At 39.4% G+C, this 18,438-nt stretch overlaps 1 protein-coding gene across 4 annotated transcripts in view; it reads left to right on the top strand.

Moving 5' to 3' along the window:
• The window catches only part of Ankrd42 (ankyrin repeat domain 42), a 43,791-nt gene extending 28,002 nt beyond the window's left edge, over window positions 1–15,789 (top strand). For all 4 annotated transcript variants that reach the window (XM_051192250.1, XM_051192248.1, XM_051192249.1 and 1 more), the window contains 4 exons: window positions 3,681–3,856; window positions 8,702–8,828; window positions 11,773–11,917; window positions 15,611–15,789. In XM_051192250.1, the coding sequence (XP_051048207.1) occupies window positions 3,681–3,856; window positions 8,702–8,828; window positions 11,773–11,917; window positions 15,611–15,697 (535 nt within the window). In that variant the 3' untranslated portion in view covers window positions 15,698–15,789. The remainder of the gene's footprint in view (window positions 1–3,680; window positions 3,857–8,701; window positions 8,829–11,772; window positions 11,918–15,610) is intronic.
• The last annotated feature ends 2,649 nt before the right edge of the window (window positions 15,790–18,438 follow it).

Raw genomic sequence — 18,438 nt, 5'->3', positions numbered from 1 at the left:
ATAAGGTAATTTACAGGGTAAATTAGAATATTAAAATTTGATTCAGGTCAAATATTAGTAAAATGGAGAATATTAATAAGGTAAAAGTACAAAGAAAAGAGGAAAGGTATATGTAATTAAGGCATGGAAAATAACAGTGAAAAGAAAGTAAAAAGAAAATAAAGCAATTGAAAAAACAAAGATGGGTATAGTAGTACATGCCCACTGTTCTGAAGGCAGGAATGGAATTTGAGCCCAGACTGTTCTATGTAGTAAGTTTCAGGCCAGCCAGGGTTATACAGTGTGATCCTGTCTGCAGTTTTTTTTTTTTTTTTTTAACTCTCCTGCAATCCAGCTCCCAAATGAATAAATGGAAACTTATTCTTATACAAATGTCCAGCCTTAGCTATTTTCTAAGCCTGCCTGTCTTCTTTCCTTGCTCCCTCCCTCCCTTCCTTCCTCCCTCCCTTTCTTTCTTCCTTCTCTCTCTCTCTCTCTCTCTCTCTCTCTCTCTCTCTGTCTCTCTCTGTGTGTGTGTGTGTGTGTGTGTGTGTGTGGTTTCAAGACAAGTTTTCTCTGTGAAATAGTCTTGGCTGTCCTGGAACTCACTCTGTTGACCAGAGGCAAACTCACAGGTCTGCCTGCCTCTGCTTTCCACATGCTGGGATTTGGAGACTACCAATGCCCAGCTTCTAGCCAGCTTTTCTATCTTAAATTAATCACTTCATCTTCTACATTTTGCCTCTGGGCTCTTTACCTTTCTTTATTCTACTTGTCTTTCTTCCCTTCTTATTTCATGACTGGTTGTCTGGCTGGTTGACTAGCCCTTGGCATCTTCCTTTCCTCCTATTTCTTGCTCCACCTTCTCCTTTTCTCTAGAGCCCATTTCTCATATTTATTCCCTCTGCCTGGCAGCCCTGCCTATCCTCTATCCTGCCTAGCTATTGGCAGTTCAGCTTTTTATTTTAGACAGGCAGTTAGCATAGCTTTGCAGAGTTAAGCAAATGTATCATAAAAGAATGCAACACATCTTTGCATCATTAAATATTCTACAACATAAATGAATGTAATGAATCTTAAACTAATATTTTACAATACCTGTCTCTAAACAAAAAGGAAGAGACAGACAAAACAAAACAAACCCAAATGGCCATCCTTAGTTCCGTCTTGTGAGCAGATGGGAGATACTTGGTGCTTTTTTTTTTTTTTTTTTTTTTTTAACCCCAAGCTGCTTCTTTTGACATGTGCAAGGGTTGGGGAGGTGGGCAGCAAGTTGTTTTTCTCTCTTTTCAGGTTGAACCTGAAAGAAATATATGAAGGCTGAGCCCTTCTGAGTCTTACTGAGCCAGGGAAGAGATAAGACAGTGACCACTCCTGGCTCAATTCATGCCTGTGATCTCTGTATGCTAACCTAGCACTTCAGCAAGTACAGGAGCAGCGTCCCCGTGTACAGGAGCAGTGCACCACCAGTGCATGCTTGGGCATGGGCAATACCAAAGCTATGGCAGTGTTGTCTCTGGGGGCTCTGAGAGTGGAGAAGATGATCAGATCCATACAGTCTGCACAAAGGGTATGGTACATGGGCGTTGAGTAATCCTGTCTATTCTGACCCTGCTAGTTTATGTTCCAGTGCCTACTTATAGCCACCAACTGCTAGTTTCATTCCACTTTTCAGAGGTCAGGCCACCATTTCCATGGAAGTGCCCTACTTCCTCTGCATGCATTTCTCAGCCTTGGAGACCTATGTCAATAAATGTGTGTCCAAGTCACAGCCAGTTACTCAGGCTCACATTGTCTCCTGCAGTAAGCACTTGTGGAGCTAGTAAAGAGAGGCACTCAAAAGTATGAAGGTGCAGGGCCTCTAGTTCCTCAAGCCTTAGGTTTGCTTTTGTGTTTGTTTTGTTTTGTTTCACAGACAGGGTTTCTCTATGTAGCCCTGGCTGTCTTGGAACTTGCTCTATAGACCAGGCTGGTCTTGAACTCAGAGATCCACTTGCCCCTGCCTCCTGAGTGCTGGGATTAAAGGCATGTGCCACCACTGCCTGGCTCAAGCCTTAGGTTTGATGGTGGCATCTCTCTTAAGATGGTTGCTCAGAGCTCACTGAGCAAACTAGCAAGTGCAGGGGTCCTCTCCTGTGCCTGCTTGTACTTTGTGCACCTAGATCTGCTGTCTTAAACTGGTTTTGCACAGTGCCCAATTGTGTACCTGTGGAGCTTGTCCAGGTTCTCTTCTCTACTTTTCCTAAAGCCCCGAGGGGAATTTTCTTCCTTGTCCTCGCTGTGCTGCCTAGCAGTCAGTGCTACAGTTCTTTGCCTTTCATATTTTAAGGTATGCATGTCTGGATTTGACCTGATCACTAACTGATGCACACACCTGCAGCCACACATCCGTGTTCTTTTTCAATCTTGTAAAGATACAGGAATGTCCTGCTGTCTCCATCTACCATAGCTCCTTGCTCTCTTCCTTTGTCAGCCACACCACTCTCTATATAGATTTATTACTTGGGTACTTGTACATGCTAGGCAAGTATTGTACCACTCAGCTGCAAAGCTAGTCATATTGATAGATCTTTAATAATTTACTTGCTGTACCTGATTTAAAAAACCCAAGAATGTAGTATATAAATGTATAGTTTAAAAAATATGAACATATTAGTTTGTTTTCTTCTTTTTTCTTTCTGCATTGCTGTAACCAAAATACTTAACCAAGAACTTGAGAGGAGAGAAGCTTGTTTGGGTTCGTGGTTTCAGAGAAGGTCAGCTCATCGCAGTTAGGAAGGCTTGGGAGTGAGGCATGGTAGTGAGAGTGTGTGGTGGTTCACACACTGGGAAGCTGGAAGCAGGCAGCTCTGGCTCCCTAGAGGTGGATATAATCTTCAAAGCCTTATCCCTAGTGGCCTATTTCTGTCAGCTAGGCTTCATCTCCTAAAGGTTTTTTCACATAGTGCCACAAGCTGGGGACCTGAGCTGGTGTTCAGAACATAAGTGAATGGGAATATAGTACATCCAAACTATAACAGTGAATAAAATAGAGTTTAGTGTTTGTTTATTGTCCATGTTCTAGAAAGTGTTATATATTTCAGTTAACAACACTGTGGGAAAGTATGCATGTTTCATTTATTCACAACAGAAAAATTTCTAAAATCAAGAATTTATTAGTATGGGCTTTATGAAATGTGAGAAAGAGCAAAGAGAATAGAAAACAGAAGGAAAGGTCATTGTTGCCCCTTTAAATTTCAAAACTGAGCTAGGTGCTTTGGGTTGAAGGATGAAGAGTAAGTATGGTAAGAATTATAGTTAATTCTAAAATTGGAACTACAATTAATTCTGTCACCCATCTTGGGCTAACAAAAGACAATGAAATAGGGAATCAAGTTTCTGGGCTCTGTATTCAATAGAGTATTTGATTTGGAGACACAGTAAATATTCTTCTACTGTGGGATCTCTTCTCTTAGTAAATTTTTAGCAGCAACACTTTGGGATCACTTCCCAGGAGGAGAACTTTATAGTATTCAATACTGAGGTTCCCACACAGCTGAATGCATGTCAGATTCACTGACCTTCAGCTATAGGTTTGCTTCCTTGCCTGCTGATGGGTTGACTGAAGTGAAACACAGTAAAATTGCCTAAGTTAAGTATGAACTGCAGTTTAAATGTATGGAAGTTTATGGATCTGGTTAATTATGAATTCCTTTCTACAGATTTGCCCATTTGGCTGCAGTGAAACTGTTAGAGGGGCTACAGAAATATGAGATAGATGATGAGATTGGAATTAATGACAGTCATACAAAGTTTTTTATAAGGCATGGTGTTGAGGGAAGCACCGATGCCAAGGATGACTTATGTCTGAGTGATGCAGACAAAGCAAATGCCAGAAGTAAGTATGCTGTCTCTATCATGAATTAGCCGTTCAGAAGAACGACTATGGCCATGGGGATGGGGAGATGGCTCAGTAGGTAAAAGCACTTACTGTGCACTAGTGAGGACCTGAGTTTAATCCCTAGAACTCATGTAAAGCTGGCATAGTGGCATGCTTCTGTAATTGCAGTGGTGCTAACATATCATCGTATTCAAAGACAGGAGAAACCCTCGAAGCTTGAGGGCGTATAAGTCCATGAACAACAGAGACCCTGTCTCAAGTAAGGTAGAAGGTAAGGACCAATACCAGAGGTTGTCCTTTGAACTCCAAACATGTTTTGTAGCATGTGATTGCCTAAGTGCACATAAAAGAGCATGTACACATATGAATGTGTGCACACAGGCAACAGATATCACTGCCAAAAGGAAAGGAACGAAAAGAAAAGAAAGAAATACACTTGGGCAGGTGAGATGTCTCAGTGGTTAAGAACTCCTTTTGCTCTGTCACGGTTGATTCCCAGCACCCACTCCAGCTCCAGAGACACCTCTCCCAACAGATACATATATTAACAATAAGGTCTACTTTTACTATAAATTTGGAAATTATTCAAATGACTCTGTCTACAAAGAAAAGCAATTTTGTATTTTTGGAAGCAGCACCAATTCAGTATTTTTTCCCTAAAAGTTATTGAAAATATAAGCAAGTGTACAATATGGTCTTTGGATGGAAGAATTTAACATGGAAACCAAAGAAGTTAAGTAAGACAAACATACTTTAGTGGATTATAAACATGGAAAAACATAACTCAAGAGTGATAATCTTAGTGCTTGGGAGGCTGGTTAATAGTGAGCTTAAAACAAGCATGGATTACATAGAAAGACTTTAACTCCCTCCCGTCCCAGCACACACACTCAAAGATCTCAACAATTTCCAAGGCTTGTTGGTAATGATATTTTTGTAAAGATTCATTATTTTAAATTATGCACAAGGGAGTTTTGCTTGTATGTATGTCTGTGCACTACATGCCTGCCTGGTGCTCACAGAGTCCAGAAGAGGGCATCAGATCCTTTGGAACTGTAGTTACAGATGGATGTTAGGCACCACGTGGTACTGGGAATTAAATTTGGGTGTTCTGCAAGAGAAAGAACTACTCTTAACCACTGAGCCATCTCTCCAGCACCAGTAACTATTTTATTTTTGAGATTATAATATAATTACACCATTTCTCCCTTCCCTTTCCTCACTCTAAGCCCACTCATATATCCCTTCTCACTCTCTTTCAAATTCACAGCAGATTCTTTTTTTATTTTATCCAGTATTTTTTAGAGACTGATTGCAACAAGTTTTATTGATAGTCTATTATGCCATACAGTTGTTGTTACTAGAGAAAACAGATCAATTCAAAGGAGCTTCATTTTGGAGATGATAGTCATAGGAGAGGGTAATGAACAATTGATAGGAAAATAGGAGTATAAAGAAAATGAAGTGATGGGATAAGTAACTGTTAGGACTGTGCGGTGACATTTCAGAAGAGACCTGATGATTAGAATGAACTTTAGTGTGTTCATAGCCTTGGCTAAGGATTGTGGTAGGATATAGTTCCTGTTGTCATTTTTAAAATGCTCGAAGAAAAGTCACACCATACAACAGGACTCACATGGGAGGTTTATTGGAAGAGGAGAGAGAAAGGCAGAAAAAAGGGCAGAGACCAGTCCTTGGGGACAAGAGTGATGGGAGAGAGAGAGAGAGGGAGCGAGAGAGAAAGAGAAAAAAATGGGAGGTGGGCAGGGCCCTTTTAAAAGGGAACGTAGTCAATGTGCATAGGAGGTGCTTTAGTGGCTGCAGCTGAGGGCATATCCATCAGAACCCCAAGGGCAGGCCAGTACAGATGCCTGAATATTAACAGTTCCTTTTGGGAATTGAGAAAATATTCTGAGCTCAACATAGCACTGCAAGATGTTCCTGAAACTATGCCTTCTCAGTTATTTCTCTTTTATCATCCAACATGTGCTTCCTGAATATTGTTCATGTGCAGGTATGTATAAACACTAGAGTTATACTGGTAAACATATGCATCATTTTTCCATGCTTTGGAATAGATTTTTTTATAACCATGGAAGTGTTTGTCATTTTCTTTAAAAAATAACTTATTTTTTAATATTTTATATTGTGTGTGCATATGTGCATACATGAGTACAAGTGCCCTAGGAAGCCTTTGGAGGTGGAGTTGCAGGTTGTGAGCCACTACATTTGGCTGCTGGAATCTGAACTTGATCCTCTGGAGAACAGCAAGTTCTCCTAACATCCGAGAGAATGTACTAATAACTTTTCTGTTGCTAAATACCATGACCAAGCATCTTAGAGAAGGAATGGTTTATTTTGGGTTACAACAGATAGGTAAGTGTCTATCCTGGCATGGAGGTGTAGTTTTAGTAGCTAGTTGCAAGCTGCAGGCATGGAAACAGGAACAGGAAGCTGAGAGCTCATGTCATTAAACAAAGGCATGAAGGAGAGAGCAAACTCAACATGATGGGAGGCTTTTAGCTCTCAGAGTCCAACCCTAGTGACTTCCTCCCACAGGGCTACACCACTACATTTCTTCATTGAACTAGGGACTGTGTGTTCAACAACCAGTATCTACTGGGGACATTGTCATTCAAAACATTATAGTCATGTTAATTGCTTTACGTTTAAAGACTATTATTCTAAGTATTCTGGATATAATAGACTGGAGGATGAGAAAGAGTATAACATTTCTATCCCCTCAATTATTTTCATGATGACCACTTAGAGGATAATGTAATTCCATTTAATGATGTCTTAATGTGTTCAGGCTGTTGTAATTAAACACTAGAGACTGGGAAAGTTAAACTACACAAATTTATTTCTTATAATTAGGGGCTGAAGTCCTAGATCAAAGTTTAGCATGACTTTTATGGGGAAAGGATCTGCTTTTGACTTTGATATAACGTACTCAAAGTGAAAGAATGGGGAACATGGATGTGAATGTAAGCCATCTAAATTGTTTTCCTCTAATGATATTAATCTCATGAGAACAGTACCCTTATTGTCATGCCACTTAACCCCCTTCACCTTCTAAAACCCTATCTCCACGTAATAGCACACAGGAATATAGAGGTTTAATGTGAGTTTTGAGATATATTCAGTCCATAACAAATGGAAACCACCAAAACATTCTAAATTAGTTTAAGTTAGACTGCTCCTTCCACACCCCAGAATACATGTTGACACAAATAGATACCCAGAAACCAATGGGGCTATGGTTTCTATCAGTGTTATGCTTTTTAAAAATTTTTTAATTAAACTGGTTTGGTAATTAGAGAAAATTTTGTTTCTGTGGCATTTGTTCTGATGTTTCAGCTACTGGTTTATACCTCCCCTGTCAGAAATTTGACTCTACAGTATTGAAAAGATTTACATTTCCATAGAACTTACAGTTCACAAAACATTTCCATTGATCACAGTAAGTGTTTAGGAATGATTGTATCTGTGTTCTCTCTTAAGAAACACTAATAGAGTATCCTATTATTTGATTTATAAAGTGCCCTACATTTAAAGAAGCTAAGTTACTTGTCCAAAGCCACCCAGTAAGTGGACGTAAGGCTTTTTCTGACTTCTTTATATAATGCCCTTGTCACCACACCCATTGCATCCTGGAGTATTTTCATGCCATGTGATCTTGATGTTTCTTCTGTGTTTGGTTAGGAAGTCATGGTTTGTGCTAGTGAATGAGAAGGATGTTTTCAGTGGCTCTCTGAGTGGTGAGGAAAGTCAGAAGAATGTGTTGGAGTTGAGCTAATCTAAGCACAAGCAGCTATGTAGTGAGTGTACAGTCGGTCTTAGGCAATGTATTCAGACATCAGTGCTTTGCCTCTTTTTAGCTCTGTTGCTCTCATAACTTTAGTTTCCTCATCCGTGAAAACCAGCAATGTTGATATTGCTACCCTGACAGGCTTAATTTCATACACCAAAGAATATGAACTAACTAGCTTGTAGCAGAGGCTCAGAAAATGGCAGTTCCCTTTCCTTTTGATCTTTGGAGGGTGCTTTTAGTTATTCTGGTTGGAATATATAGTTGTGCTTAAACTATATTTTCTAAGAAAAAATTGAAATTCATGTCTAGATTTATTTTTTTTTCCTTTAAAAAAGATTTAAAATCTCCAGTACAGTCTTAGGCTTATTTTCCAGGGACCTGGGGGAATCCTTTCATTGTAAGGGAGAACCAGAAGACGCTGACATCAGTTTTCTCTAATTTTATAACATGTAGTAGGTACTGCATGCTCTGGTACTTCTCATCTTAAAACACTGGTAGACTTCTTTAAGCCATCCTGCCTATAACATCAGCATCATAATTATCTGATTCATTTTCCAGTAACTGATAAAGTATTCTCCAACTAGGCATTTCATTCTTGCATCACTTATATTTACCCTTCTACATTATATCACACTCCCATCACTTCCTTCAGTAAACAGTAGACAATGGTTTTGTTAAAGAAGAATCAAATGGGGCTGAAGAGATGGCTCAGTGGTTAAGTGCACTTTTTGCTCTTTAAGAGGACCTGAGTTTAGTTCCTAGCACCCACATGGTGGCTTTCAACCATCCGTACTCCAGTTCTGGGGGGGGGGGTCCAGTACCCTCTTCTGACCTCCACATGTACCAAGCTCAAATGTGGCCCACAGTCATACATGTAGGTAAAGCACTTATACACATAAAATAAAATTAATAAATATTTTTTAAAAAGCTGTTGCAAAGAAAAAGAAGCAAATGTTGAGAGGGAATCATCATCCTTGTAAATGTATGTGCTCTCATCTAAATTCAGTTCCTATTCAACTGTCTTTCAGTGAGAGCCCACAAGAAAATTGTGGACTTGAGACAACTTCTGGAAATCGCCAAGAGCAACTTCAAACACTTGGGTGGGATAATGGAAGAAGAACTACAGCAGAAGAAACAACAGCTGGAGTCTGAGAAGTAATGTCCTTACCAATGTATTTCAGTACTTATGAATTCCACATGAGGCTTTCTTACTGAAAGCGTGTTCTTTCATTCTGCCAGAGATTTTTTTTTTAAAGTTGTGGAATAATAGACTTAACATAAAATTTATCTTATCAGCAGTTTAAGTGTATAGTTCAGTAGTCTTAAACATACTTATGCCATTGTGATTCGTCTCCCAAACTGTATTGATCTTGTAAAACTGATATTTATGAAGATTTTGAGACCTCAGCTATTTTAAATCATTCAGCTATCTGTAAATATTTGCATTAGACTGAACTTCCCACTGAAAGAATTATGAAGTCCATTTCTTTGTACACTAAATTATAGGCCCAGAATGCTTATCACTGTGCTATCCTCACCATTCAGTGATAGACAAAAACTCTAGTTCAAGTCACAGCATCTTTTATTTGGATAATTATCACATTTTCTTTATAGGTCTCACAGTGTACTGACCCCTGTCCTTACCCATATTCCTTACCCTGTAGTTTGTTCTTAACACAGTATCCAGAAAAATCATACAAAAGCTTAAATGGAATCATGTTGCAATAGCAAGCCCTCTACTTGCTTCCTGTTTTACTCAGAGAAGCCAGTCTTTGCTAGACTGATGAGATGTATTTGTTCTGGCTCTCCTTTACCACTAATCTACACTACTGTTTTGTTTAAACTATTCCAGTCATGCTGGCCTTTAGCTTCCTTGTACTTTCTTAGGCATAATCTTTTCTCAGGGCCTGTTCTGCACTGTCTGGAATGATCTTAACCACAATGTCTAAATACTTCTTTCTCATTCCTTTCAGGACTTGGCTCAAATCTCTTTTTAGTAAAGTCTCCCTAGCCACTGTATATAAAGTTGTCCTAGCATGCTTTCTGTTGCTGTGACAAAACACTCCCCAAACCCAGTTTGGAGGAGGAAAGGGTTTATTTATTGTTCCCTCATTCTAGATGAGCTGTTGTCACATTGAGAAAAAATGCCCGACACAATTGACCCTGGTCAGTTTGACACAAATACATCATTATTAAAACAACCTTTCTTGTTTTTTTCTCTTCTTGTTCCTGCTCCTCCTCCTCTTCTTATGGTGGCATACTACACCCAGTGAGTTTGAGGTCAGCTTAAGTCTACATAGTGAGTTCCATGACACCCAGGACTAAATAGAGTGATCCTGATTTAAAAACAGAAAAAATTGTTTGTTTTTAAAATATGTAGCTTTGGTGGTCTGGAATTCACTATAGTCCAGGCTGGCCTCAAGTTTGCCTCTACCTCCTGAGTGCTGAGGTAAAGGCATGTACCATATGCCTTGAACCTGGGAGATTCTTAAGTGTTACCAAGTTTAACTTCTAGCTTAAGATGCCCCATTGACCCCTGACTGTTGATCACAGCTGATTCCTGAGCCTCAGCTGACTAGTATTAGCTAGCCCGACAATGCACCTTCACTCCAGTGGTGCTGGTCTCTTGTTGATCACAGATTACTGACCCTTCAGCCCTAGCTGACCAGCATCTTTAGTTGCAGTGAAGCACAGGCTTTGCTCCCACAGATTTTGACTCAGATATATCACAGGAACGGCTCTGACAGAGTGTCTACTTCTTTCAGAAACTTTACAAATCAGCCTACATCTCTCAGATTAAGCTCCCACAACAGCTTATTAAGTTTTTAGTATTTAGAGTTCCAAAAGCTTCCACAATCCTCCTCAGAACAATATGATCAGGTCTGTCACAGTGTGTGGGTCCAAGCCAAGGCTCTGAATCAACCCAAGCAGACACAGGTTCCCCAAAGCAAGATTTATTTAAAGGCAGCACTACAGAAACTAATCAGTGACCACGGTATAAACACGAGAGCTGACTGCGCCCCCTAATGGTCATTTCAGAAAGTATTTAAGCACAAAACCCTCAAACATCTGTGCCACAATACAGTTTCATTTTCAACCTATCAGGATTCATATATTAGGGGCTTTCCCTTTGTGTTCCCTATGTTATTGCCAAGTGATATAGAATGTAAGCTTTTCAGTTCAACCAATCAGATTCATTTGTTCCTTTTGTTGTTAGGAATAGCCATGTTTTTAGAGAACTGAAGATGCATAGCAGACTTTCTATTGTTTAAGGAGCAGGTGTGTCAGTTATTGGATGATCCCTCCCTAGCTCCCATAGGGCTTGGGAATGTGAACTTTGTTTTACCCTACTGGTAAATTGGAGTATGAAATTAAAATGGCAGTACCTAGGACAAGGTGCTTTTGCCTGTTCCTAACAACAGCAATAGCCCACTCTTTGGTACCAATTTCTGTCCTAGTTTGCTTTTTTGTTGCTGCAATGAAAACACTGACCAAAGCCAAGTTGGGGGAGGAAAGTTCACACTGTCTTTAAAGGGTTGTCAGGGTAGGAACTCAAGGCAAGAATGTGGAGGCAGGAACTGAAGCTGCTTACTGACTGGCTGGCTCTTCATAGCTTACTCAGCCTGTCTTCTTATAACCTAAGGAGCACCTGTGTAGGTGGGCCAGCTGGGCCTTCAAACATCATTCATTTTAATCAAGAAAATGTCCCACAGGCATGCCCTAGGACAGCCTGATGGAAGGAATTTCTCAGTTGGGGTACCATCTTCCCACATCACTCTAGTTTATGTCAAGTTGACCAAAAAAAAAAAAAAATCAAAAAAATCCAACTAACTAGCATAGAAGTGTTAATCACCTGCTCCACAATATTGCTGTTCCCCCATCTTAGTACTTGCTACCTTCCTGTATACTTTCCTGTATTTTGCTTATTTATTTCTTCATCACTATTTGTCCCCAGTACTTAAATCACTGCTGATTCAGAAAAGACCCTAAATACAGTTAAATGAGTGATTTTTATTTGCTTTAAAGTACAGATGCTTTCCACAGTTAAGAAAAATAGTCATTAGGTAAATTGGGATTGACTGAGAAACATTTTTGATAGGACCATCAAAGAGCTGCAGGACCAGCTGGCTTATGAGCGACTCCGAAGAGAAAAGTTAGAGTGTCAACTGGATGCATATCGAGCAGAGGTGGATCAACTCAAGGAAATGCTGGAGAAAATTCAGATCCCCAGTGTCATGGCTATGGTTGGTGTTCTTAACACATTTATTTTCCTTGACAAATAGTAAATAGAAGAGGCTAAGATTGTAAGCTTTGGGTTGGGGCTAAATTTGAATCTTGTCTATAATCTTCTTTGATATGGGTAAAAGCTTTTGGCTTATTTGAACTTGTGTTGCAAACTAGAGATAACTACTTTCTAGAACTGACATCATGATTGTGAATTTGACACTCTTAGACACTGTGAATAAGTATTGTTATTATTATTTGCTTTCTGGAGCTGTATTTTGAATTTCAAATACATGGGCATGAATTTAAATGGTGATTCCATTCAGTGTCAGTTTTTCTAGTAGAAGAAACAACCCCCATATCAATAACACCTGAACAAACCAAGAAACATAGAATGACTGAGGATGGTAAAATAGTTTCTCTGTTATCAGGGAACTTACATTCTCATTCAGTCTCAGTAGACTAGGCTTTGGCTCCCACTCTTCTACAAGAAAAGATGGTGTTAGCCAGGTGTGGAGGCACATGCCTTTAATCCCGGCACTTGGCAGGCAGGGGCAGGTGGATCTTTGAGTTCGAGGCCAGTCTGGTCTACAGAGTGAGTTCCAGGCTAGCCAGGGCCACATAGAGAAACCCAGTTTCAAAAAAGCACTGAGCCAGCCAGGTAGTGGTGGCGCAAGCCTTTAATCCCAGCACTTGGGAGGCAGAGGCAGAGGCAGAGGCAGAGGCAGAGGCAGAGGCAGGCGGATCTATGTAGACTAGGCCAGCCTAGTCTACAAGAGCTAGTTCCACGACAGCCTCCAAAACCATAGAGAAACCCTGTCTCGAAAAACCAAAAACAAACAAGAAACAAAAAACAAAAACAACAACAACCATGAAATTGCCCTGGGGACAGCTGACATTGTGGGCACTGAGAATCATGAACATTTTTATCCTTTAGAGATGTTTTTATCCCCAGTCATCAAGGATAACTTGTTTCAGACCTCTGCCACCTTGTCTGATCTGTAACAAAACTCCCTGGCTTTTTATTTTCGCTAAACTAATTGTTAGTCTCTAATTACTTCAGAGATTATAACATAATACAATGGAGCTGCTTGCAAGATGTTGAAACAAGATAAATGTTTTCCAGATGAAGCCACTGCAACAGTTTAGTTAATGAGATGTAGAAAATGTTTCCATTTGTCTATGACACACTTTTGTGTATATATGTCTCCTCTCTTCTCCTCCCCTTTATTCTGTTCTTGAAACAGGGTCTTATGATACCACAGACCTAAAATGCACTAGCCCAGGTTTGTCTCATTCACAATCTCTTGCCTCAGTCTTCCATGTGTTATGATTGCTGGTTTGTGCCATCATGGAAGGCTAGGTTGGGTGACTTGTTTGATCACTCAGATAGTGTGAAGCAGGAACAAACTAAAACCCAGTCTTCTGATCATATGTTTGTTTCTGTATACAAAAACTCTAAGCTGTCCTTTAGTATAATGCTCTCACTAGGGCTTCCTTCCTATGTTCTGATAGCTGAATATTTCCATCTGAAATTCCCAGCAGTGTCTAATTTAAAACTGAAACCAAACTTAACATCAATATTTTCATACCCAGATCTATTTTCTTAACTGCCTAGCATTTGTTTGTTTGTTTTGAGACGGGGTCTCTCTATATAGTCATGGATGGTCCCTGCCTCCCAGATGCTGGGATAAAGGTATACACCCAGCCAGTTTTGTATTTAGGCATCTAGTCCTTCCCTATCCAAATACATTTGAGTAAACAGCTTGGTTTCCTGACATTTCTTGTTCTGAAATCTTTGCCTAGAACAAAGTGGATTTCTCAGTTCTGATTCAGCTTTAACATCAGCCCTCCATTTGTCAGTTCTTCTTATGTAGGTGATTTGATTTGAACTTAGCATACACTTTCCTGCAGCAAGCCTTTGATTATTTAATTCTTATGTTCCCCACCCCCACCCCCCGCCAGACAGGATTTCTCTGAGTGTTTTGGAATCTGTCCAGGAACTAGCTCTGTAGACCAGGCTGGCCTGGAACTCACAGAGATCCACCTGCCTCTGCCTCCTGAGTGCTGGGATTAAGGGTATGCACCACCATCACCCAGCTTCTTTATCTTTTGTTTGTTTTATTCTTATCTCTTATGTGTCAAAGTCCTCAATCAAATCTGCCTATCCCTCTTTCCATTAAGGGAAAGATCCTTTTTCCATTAAGCACTTTTATACTTTATACTACTGTTTAGGGTGCCTCACTTTTTCAGTGTGAACCCACAGTACTGAAATTTTAATTTCATGAGATCATTTAATGCACTTTGAGATTTTAGTCATCATCAATAACAGTTATTGTTACTGAAATACTGGGCTTAATGTCAAGATTTTTTGTTTAGGATGCAGTGTTAAATATTGCTAATTGAGAATCCTAGTGCCAGATAAAATAGTTTATGAAGTTGCAACAGTTGTTAGCTGTGATTTAATCTGCCTAACTCCAAATCCACACATGCTTTCTACATCCCTGTTACTGCTATTAGAAGCTATTTACTCTCATTTTCTTATTGTACTTGTGAAAAATTCTGACAAAGTTTGTCTTTAAGAACTTGGATGATTCCAAGTTAAGTTTCAGGAACAGAGCAGGGGGAAGGGTATGGAGACATTATTTTTGTTTGTTTGTTTCCAGGTTGTACTGGGTAATAGCAACTTCTATGTTCACATGCTGAATACAAGAGTTAACTCTTGAGCACATTAGGAATGGCATGGCAGGAATAACTTCAGAAGTAACTCTAGCCATAGACATGTGTTGAAAAGGCTGTTTTAGGAACTTCTGTGTTCACATCTATCTCAACTAAATAGGGCATTTTCTTTTCTAAAATTCATTAAAATTTTTTTGTGACATGTATTTTGGTTATATTCCTCCCCACCCCAAACTCTTTCCAGAACCGCCATCCCACTTCATATAAACCAAACTTCAAGCATGCACATGAGTGAGCATACACGCGCACGCACACACACACACACACACACACACACACACACACACACACACACTCCCTAAAACCAACCAAATAACCGGGAAAAAAAAAAAAAAAAAGGACAAAACCAAAACTTGGGAGTCTGATTAATGTTGGCCAACTATTCCTGAGTATATAGCCTGCCTCTAGGGTAAATGGCATGCATAGCATTTTACTACAACTATTCAACAATGATAAACATCTACTGAACATCTGTTGTGCTTTTATTCCTTCCTATAGCATTTGTTGAATCTTTTTTATTAGGTCATGTGAATACCAAGATGATGAGAAAGTTTCAGGAACAGTAGAGAATGGACTAAGTAGAAAATGAAAAAAGTTGTAAAGGAATACTGTGTAAACAAAAACTCAGGAATGGAGAAGAAAGATAAATCTTAGCCCTGTAGGGCTCCATAAAGGTTCCAAATGAAGTCATATTAGTACATTGGACATTGCAGTCATATGGAATGTTACTCAAGATAGAAGCAGATGTGACAAGTTGTTCCCTTTGGAGTCTGTATTAAACAGAGATGGCACTGAATGACTTTCCAAGGAGTCTCCCAGCACAACACAAAGCAGTAGTACTTTAGATCTGGGGATGTGGTTACACAAATCCTAAAGAAAATTTAATCAGAGTGGAAAATACTTAGCATGGCTTTTTGGATGCTGTTGAAGAATGTTAACATGAAGTTTATTTGACCTCCTTTATTTGTTTACAGGAAGATGACTCATGTGAGTCTAGCAAAGAGAAGCGGAGAGTGAAAAAGAAAGCATCTCCTGGGGGCTTGTTTGTGAGAAGGTACTAATCAGTGTAATAAGGTTAAATAAATACTTGATTTCCCCCCTTCACTTTAAAAATGTAAATCAATAGAAATCTTCAGTTATGAAGGTGAAAATGCCATTGACTCAGGATACTTTTTATGTACATATACATGTAAGCCAACATTTATGAATAATAATTTTGTAAGTATTTACATAAACTGATATATAAGATGATACAATCTAATAGTTAAAGGAAATTCAATTCTAGGTAATAAAAATTATTAAAGTGATACTATGGCTTCATAATAAAGTTGTATTTCTTCACTCTCTTTCCGTTTTTCAAGACAGGTTTTCTGTGTAACAGCCCTGGCTGTCCTGATTCTTCCTTTGTAGATCAGGTTGCTTCAAACCCACAGACACCCACCTTCCTCTGACCCTCAGGTACTGGGATTAAAGGTGTGCACCACCATGCCCGGCTAAAATTGTATTTCTTTTACTGTCTAGAAAGTGCTATGTACCACTATTAATTTAAGAGTTTTGTTCTTTGTCAGGTATTACAGTGCATTCCTATAAATCCAGCATTTAGGAGACTGGGGAAAGAGTACTATGAATGTGTAGGCAGCTGGGCTCCACAGTGACTGTCTCCAGATGCATGTGCATGCATATATGCACCTAAACTCACTCACCCATCCTGACAAAACATTCTATTTATTCAAATGACTTAATTTCTACAGAGCATCTAGACTAGGAAGAATTTTTTTTTTAATTAAGTTTTTACACAGAACAGCTTTACTTACAACTACCAAATGTCACTCAAAGGCTTTACATGAGTAAAAATCTACTCTTGCAAAAAAAGCCCGAGCTAGACCTTTGCCAAGAATGCCCCTTAAATATTCTGTCTCACAAGTCTGCCTTTAGTTAAGATGTTGATACAGCAGGATGAAAGCACATGGCTTGTTTTCTCCTTTTCCCAATAATCCCTTGAATTTAGAGACTTTGTTTTTCGTTGACCAAGAAACAGCTGTGGTTTTGACTTTGTTCCTAAACATTCCCATTCTATTCCTCTTTCTTCTTATGGGGAGCCAGCAAGCTGCATGATGGCTATTTTAACCTGGTGTCATCAGGATCTGTTGGTCCCAAGAACCTGATTGATGAGATCAAATTAGGCTAATCAAAATCTGTAAGCAAGTGGTAAAAATGGTTTGACTGGGATGGGGGTGGAGAGCAGTTGGAAAAGTGCTTGCCTAGCATGCATGAAACTCTAGCTTCAATATCCAGCATCACATAAAATGGGCATGGTAGCACATGCTTGTAAGTGTAGCACTTGGGAGGTTCAAGATTATTCTTGGTTATAGTCCATTTGAGGCTGGCCAGGACTACATGAGTCTCTTTTTCAAATAAAGAGATACCAAAATACCTTTTATGTCCTCTATGGTTTGTATCTTAAAAATTGGCAGTTATTATTTTGAATTAAATTTGTTGGTTCTTAAAAAGCTTTTGCCAAGGCATTATGAAATCTTGTGAAATGTTTAGCATTTTTAATCTGGATAGAGAACTAAGATGTAAAAAAAAAAAATTATATGGAGAGGATGGAGAGATGACTCAAAGTATAAAGTGCTTGAAGCACCTGAGCTTGCATGCATAGCACCCTTGTAAAACCTGGGCATATAGCCTGTGTCTGTAATGCCAGCACTGGCGGACAGGGACAGGGACAGATGAATTCTTGAGGTTTGACAGTTTAGCTGAAATGCTAAGCTCCAAGTTTTGGGGGGTGGAAGTGGGAGAAGGGGGAAAGAGTAGAGGAAGGGAGAGGGAGAAAGAGGAAAGGGGGAGGGGGGGGAGGAGAGAGGGAAGGAGGGAGGAAGGAAAGGAGAGAGAAAGAGAGGAGATTATATCTCAAACAACTAAGACACAGAATGAATGAGAAGATACCCAATGATGATGTGTGGCCTCCACATGCATGTACATCTGTATACATACACATACCCCCAAACAACAAAAACCCCCAAAACAAAAACCAAGAAAAATGTAGAAGACTGGATAACAACAAAGGACAACAATATAAATTTGAATTTCCTTTTTTTTTTTTTTTTTTTTGTTCAGGAGGTTCCAATCCCCAACTCTCTTTGAGATGTTATGTGTGTGTGTGTGTGTGTGTGTGTTATGTATATATGGAATATATGGTACTACATATATGGCATACATAGTAATATATACATGTGTATATATGTGTGTATGTATGTACATCTCATATATATATATATATGAGATGTATGCTGAATTTAAATGATTTATTGAGGAAGTGTTTCATGTAATGAACCTGAAATGTATTACTGTAAAGTAGTTTTGAGAGGTCAGAGAGAGTGCTGGGGAACAGAGGTCGCAGTAGAACATCTATCTGGTCAGCCAGCATGCCATTAAGTGTTAGGCTCAATCCCCGGTAGCAGCAAACAAACAAAAATGTTGCAGAATATTCCTTTACACTGTGTGAAGATGTGTCACTGTGGTTGGTTTAATAAAGAGCTGAATGGCCATTAGCTAGGCAGGAAGAGGTTAGGTGGAACTTCTTAGAGAGAGAGAGAGAGAGAGAGAGAGAGAGAGAGAGAGAGAGGACTTGGAGAAGAATAAAATTCACCAGCCAGGAAGGAAACAGGTACAGAATAAAGGTAACTAAGCCATGTAAAAGAGCGTAGATTAAGACAGGGTTAATTTAAGCAAGAATCCAGTTGCAGAGAGAAAGGAGTGGTGAGCAAAGGGGTAAAGACCAGGCTGAGGAAACCCACAT

The sequence above is a fragment of the Phodopus roborovskii genome, unplaced genomic scaffold (genome assembly GCF_943737965.1).
Source record: "Phodopus roborovskii unplaced genomic scaffold, PHOROB, whole genome shotgun sequence".
NCBI classification, from domain to species: Eukaryota; Metazoa; Chordata; class Mammalia; order Rodentia; family Cricetidae; genus Phodopus; species Phodopus roborovskii.
The sequence above is the reverse complement of the archived record's forward strand: the minus strand, read 5'-3'. Positions and strand labels throughout refer to the sequence as shown.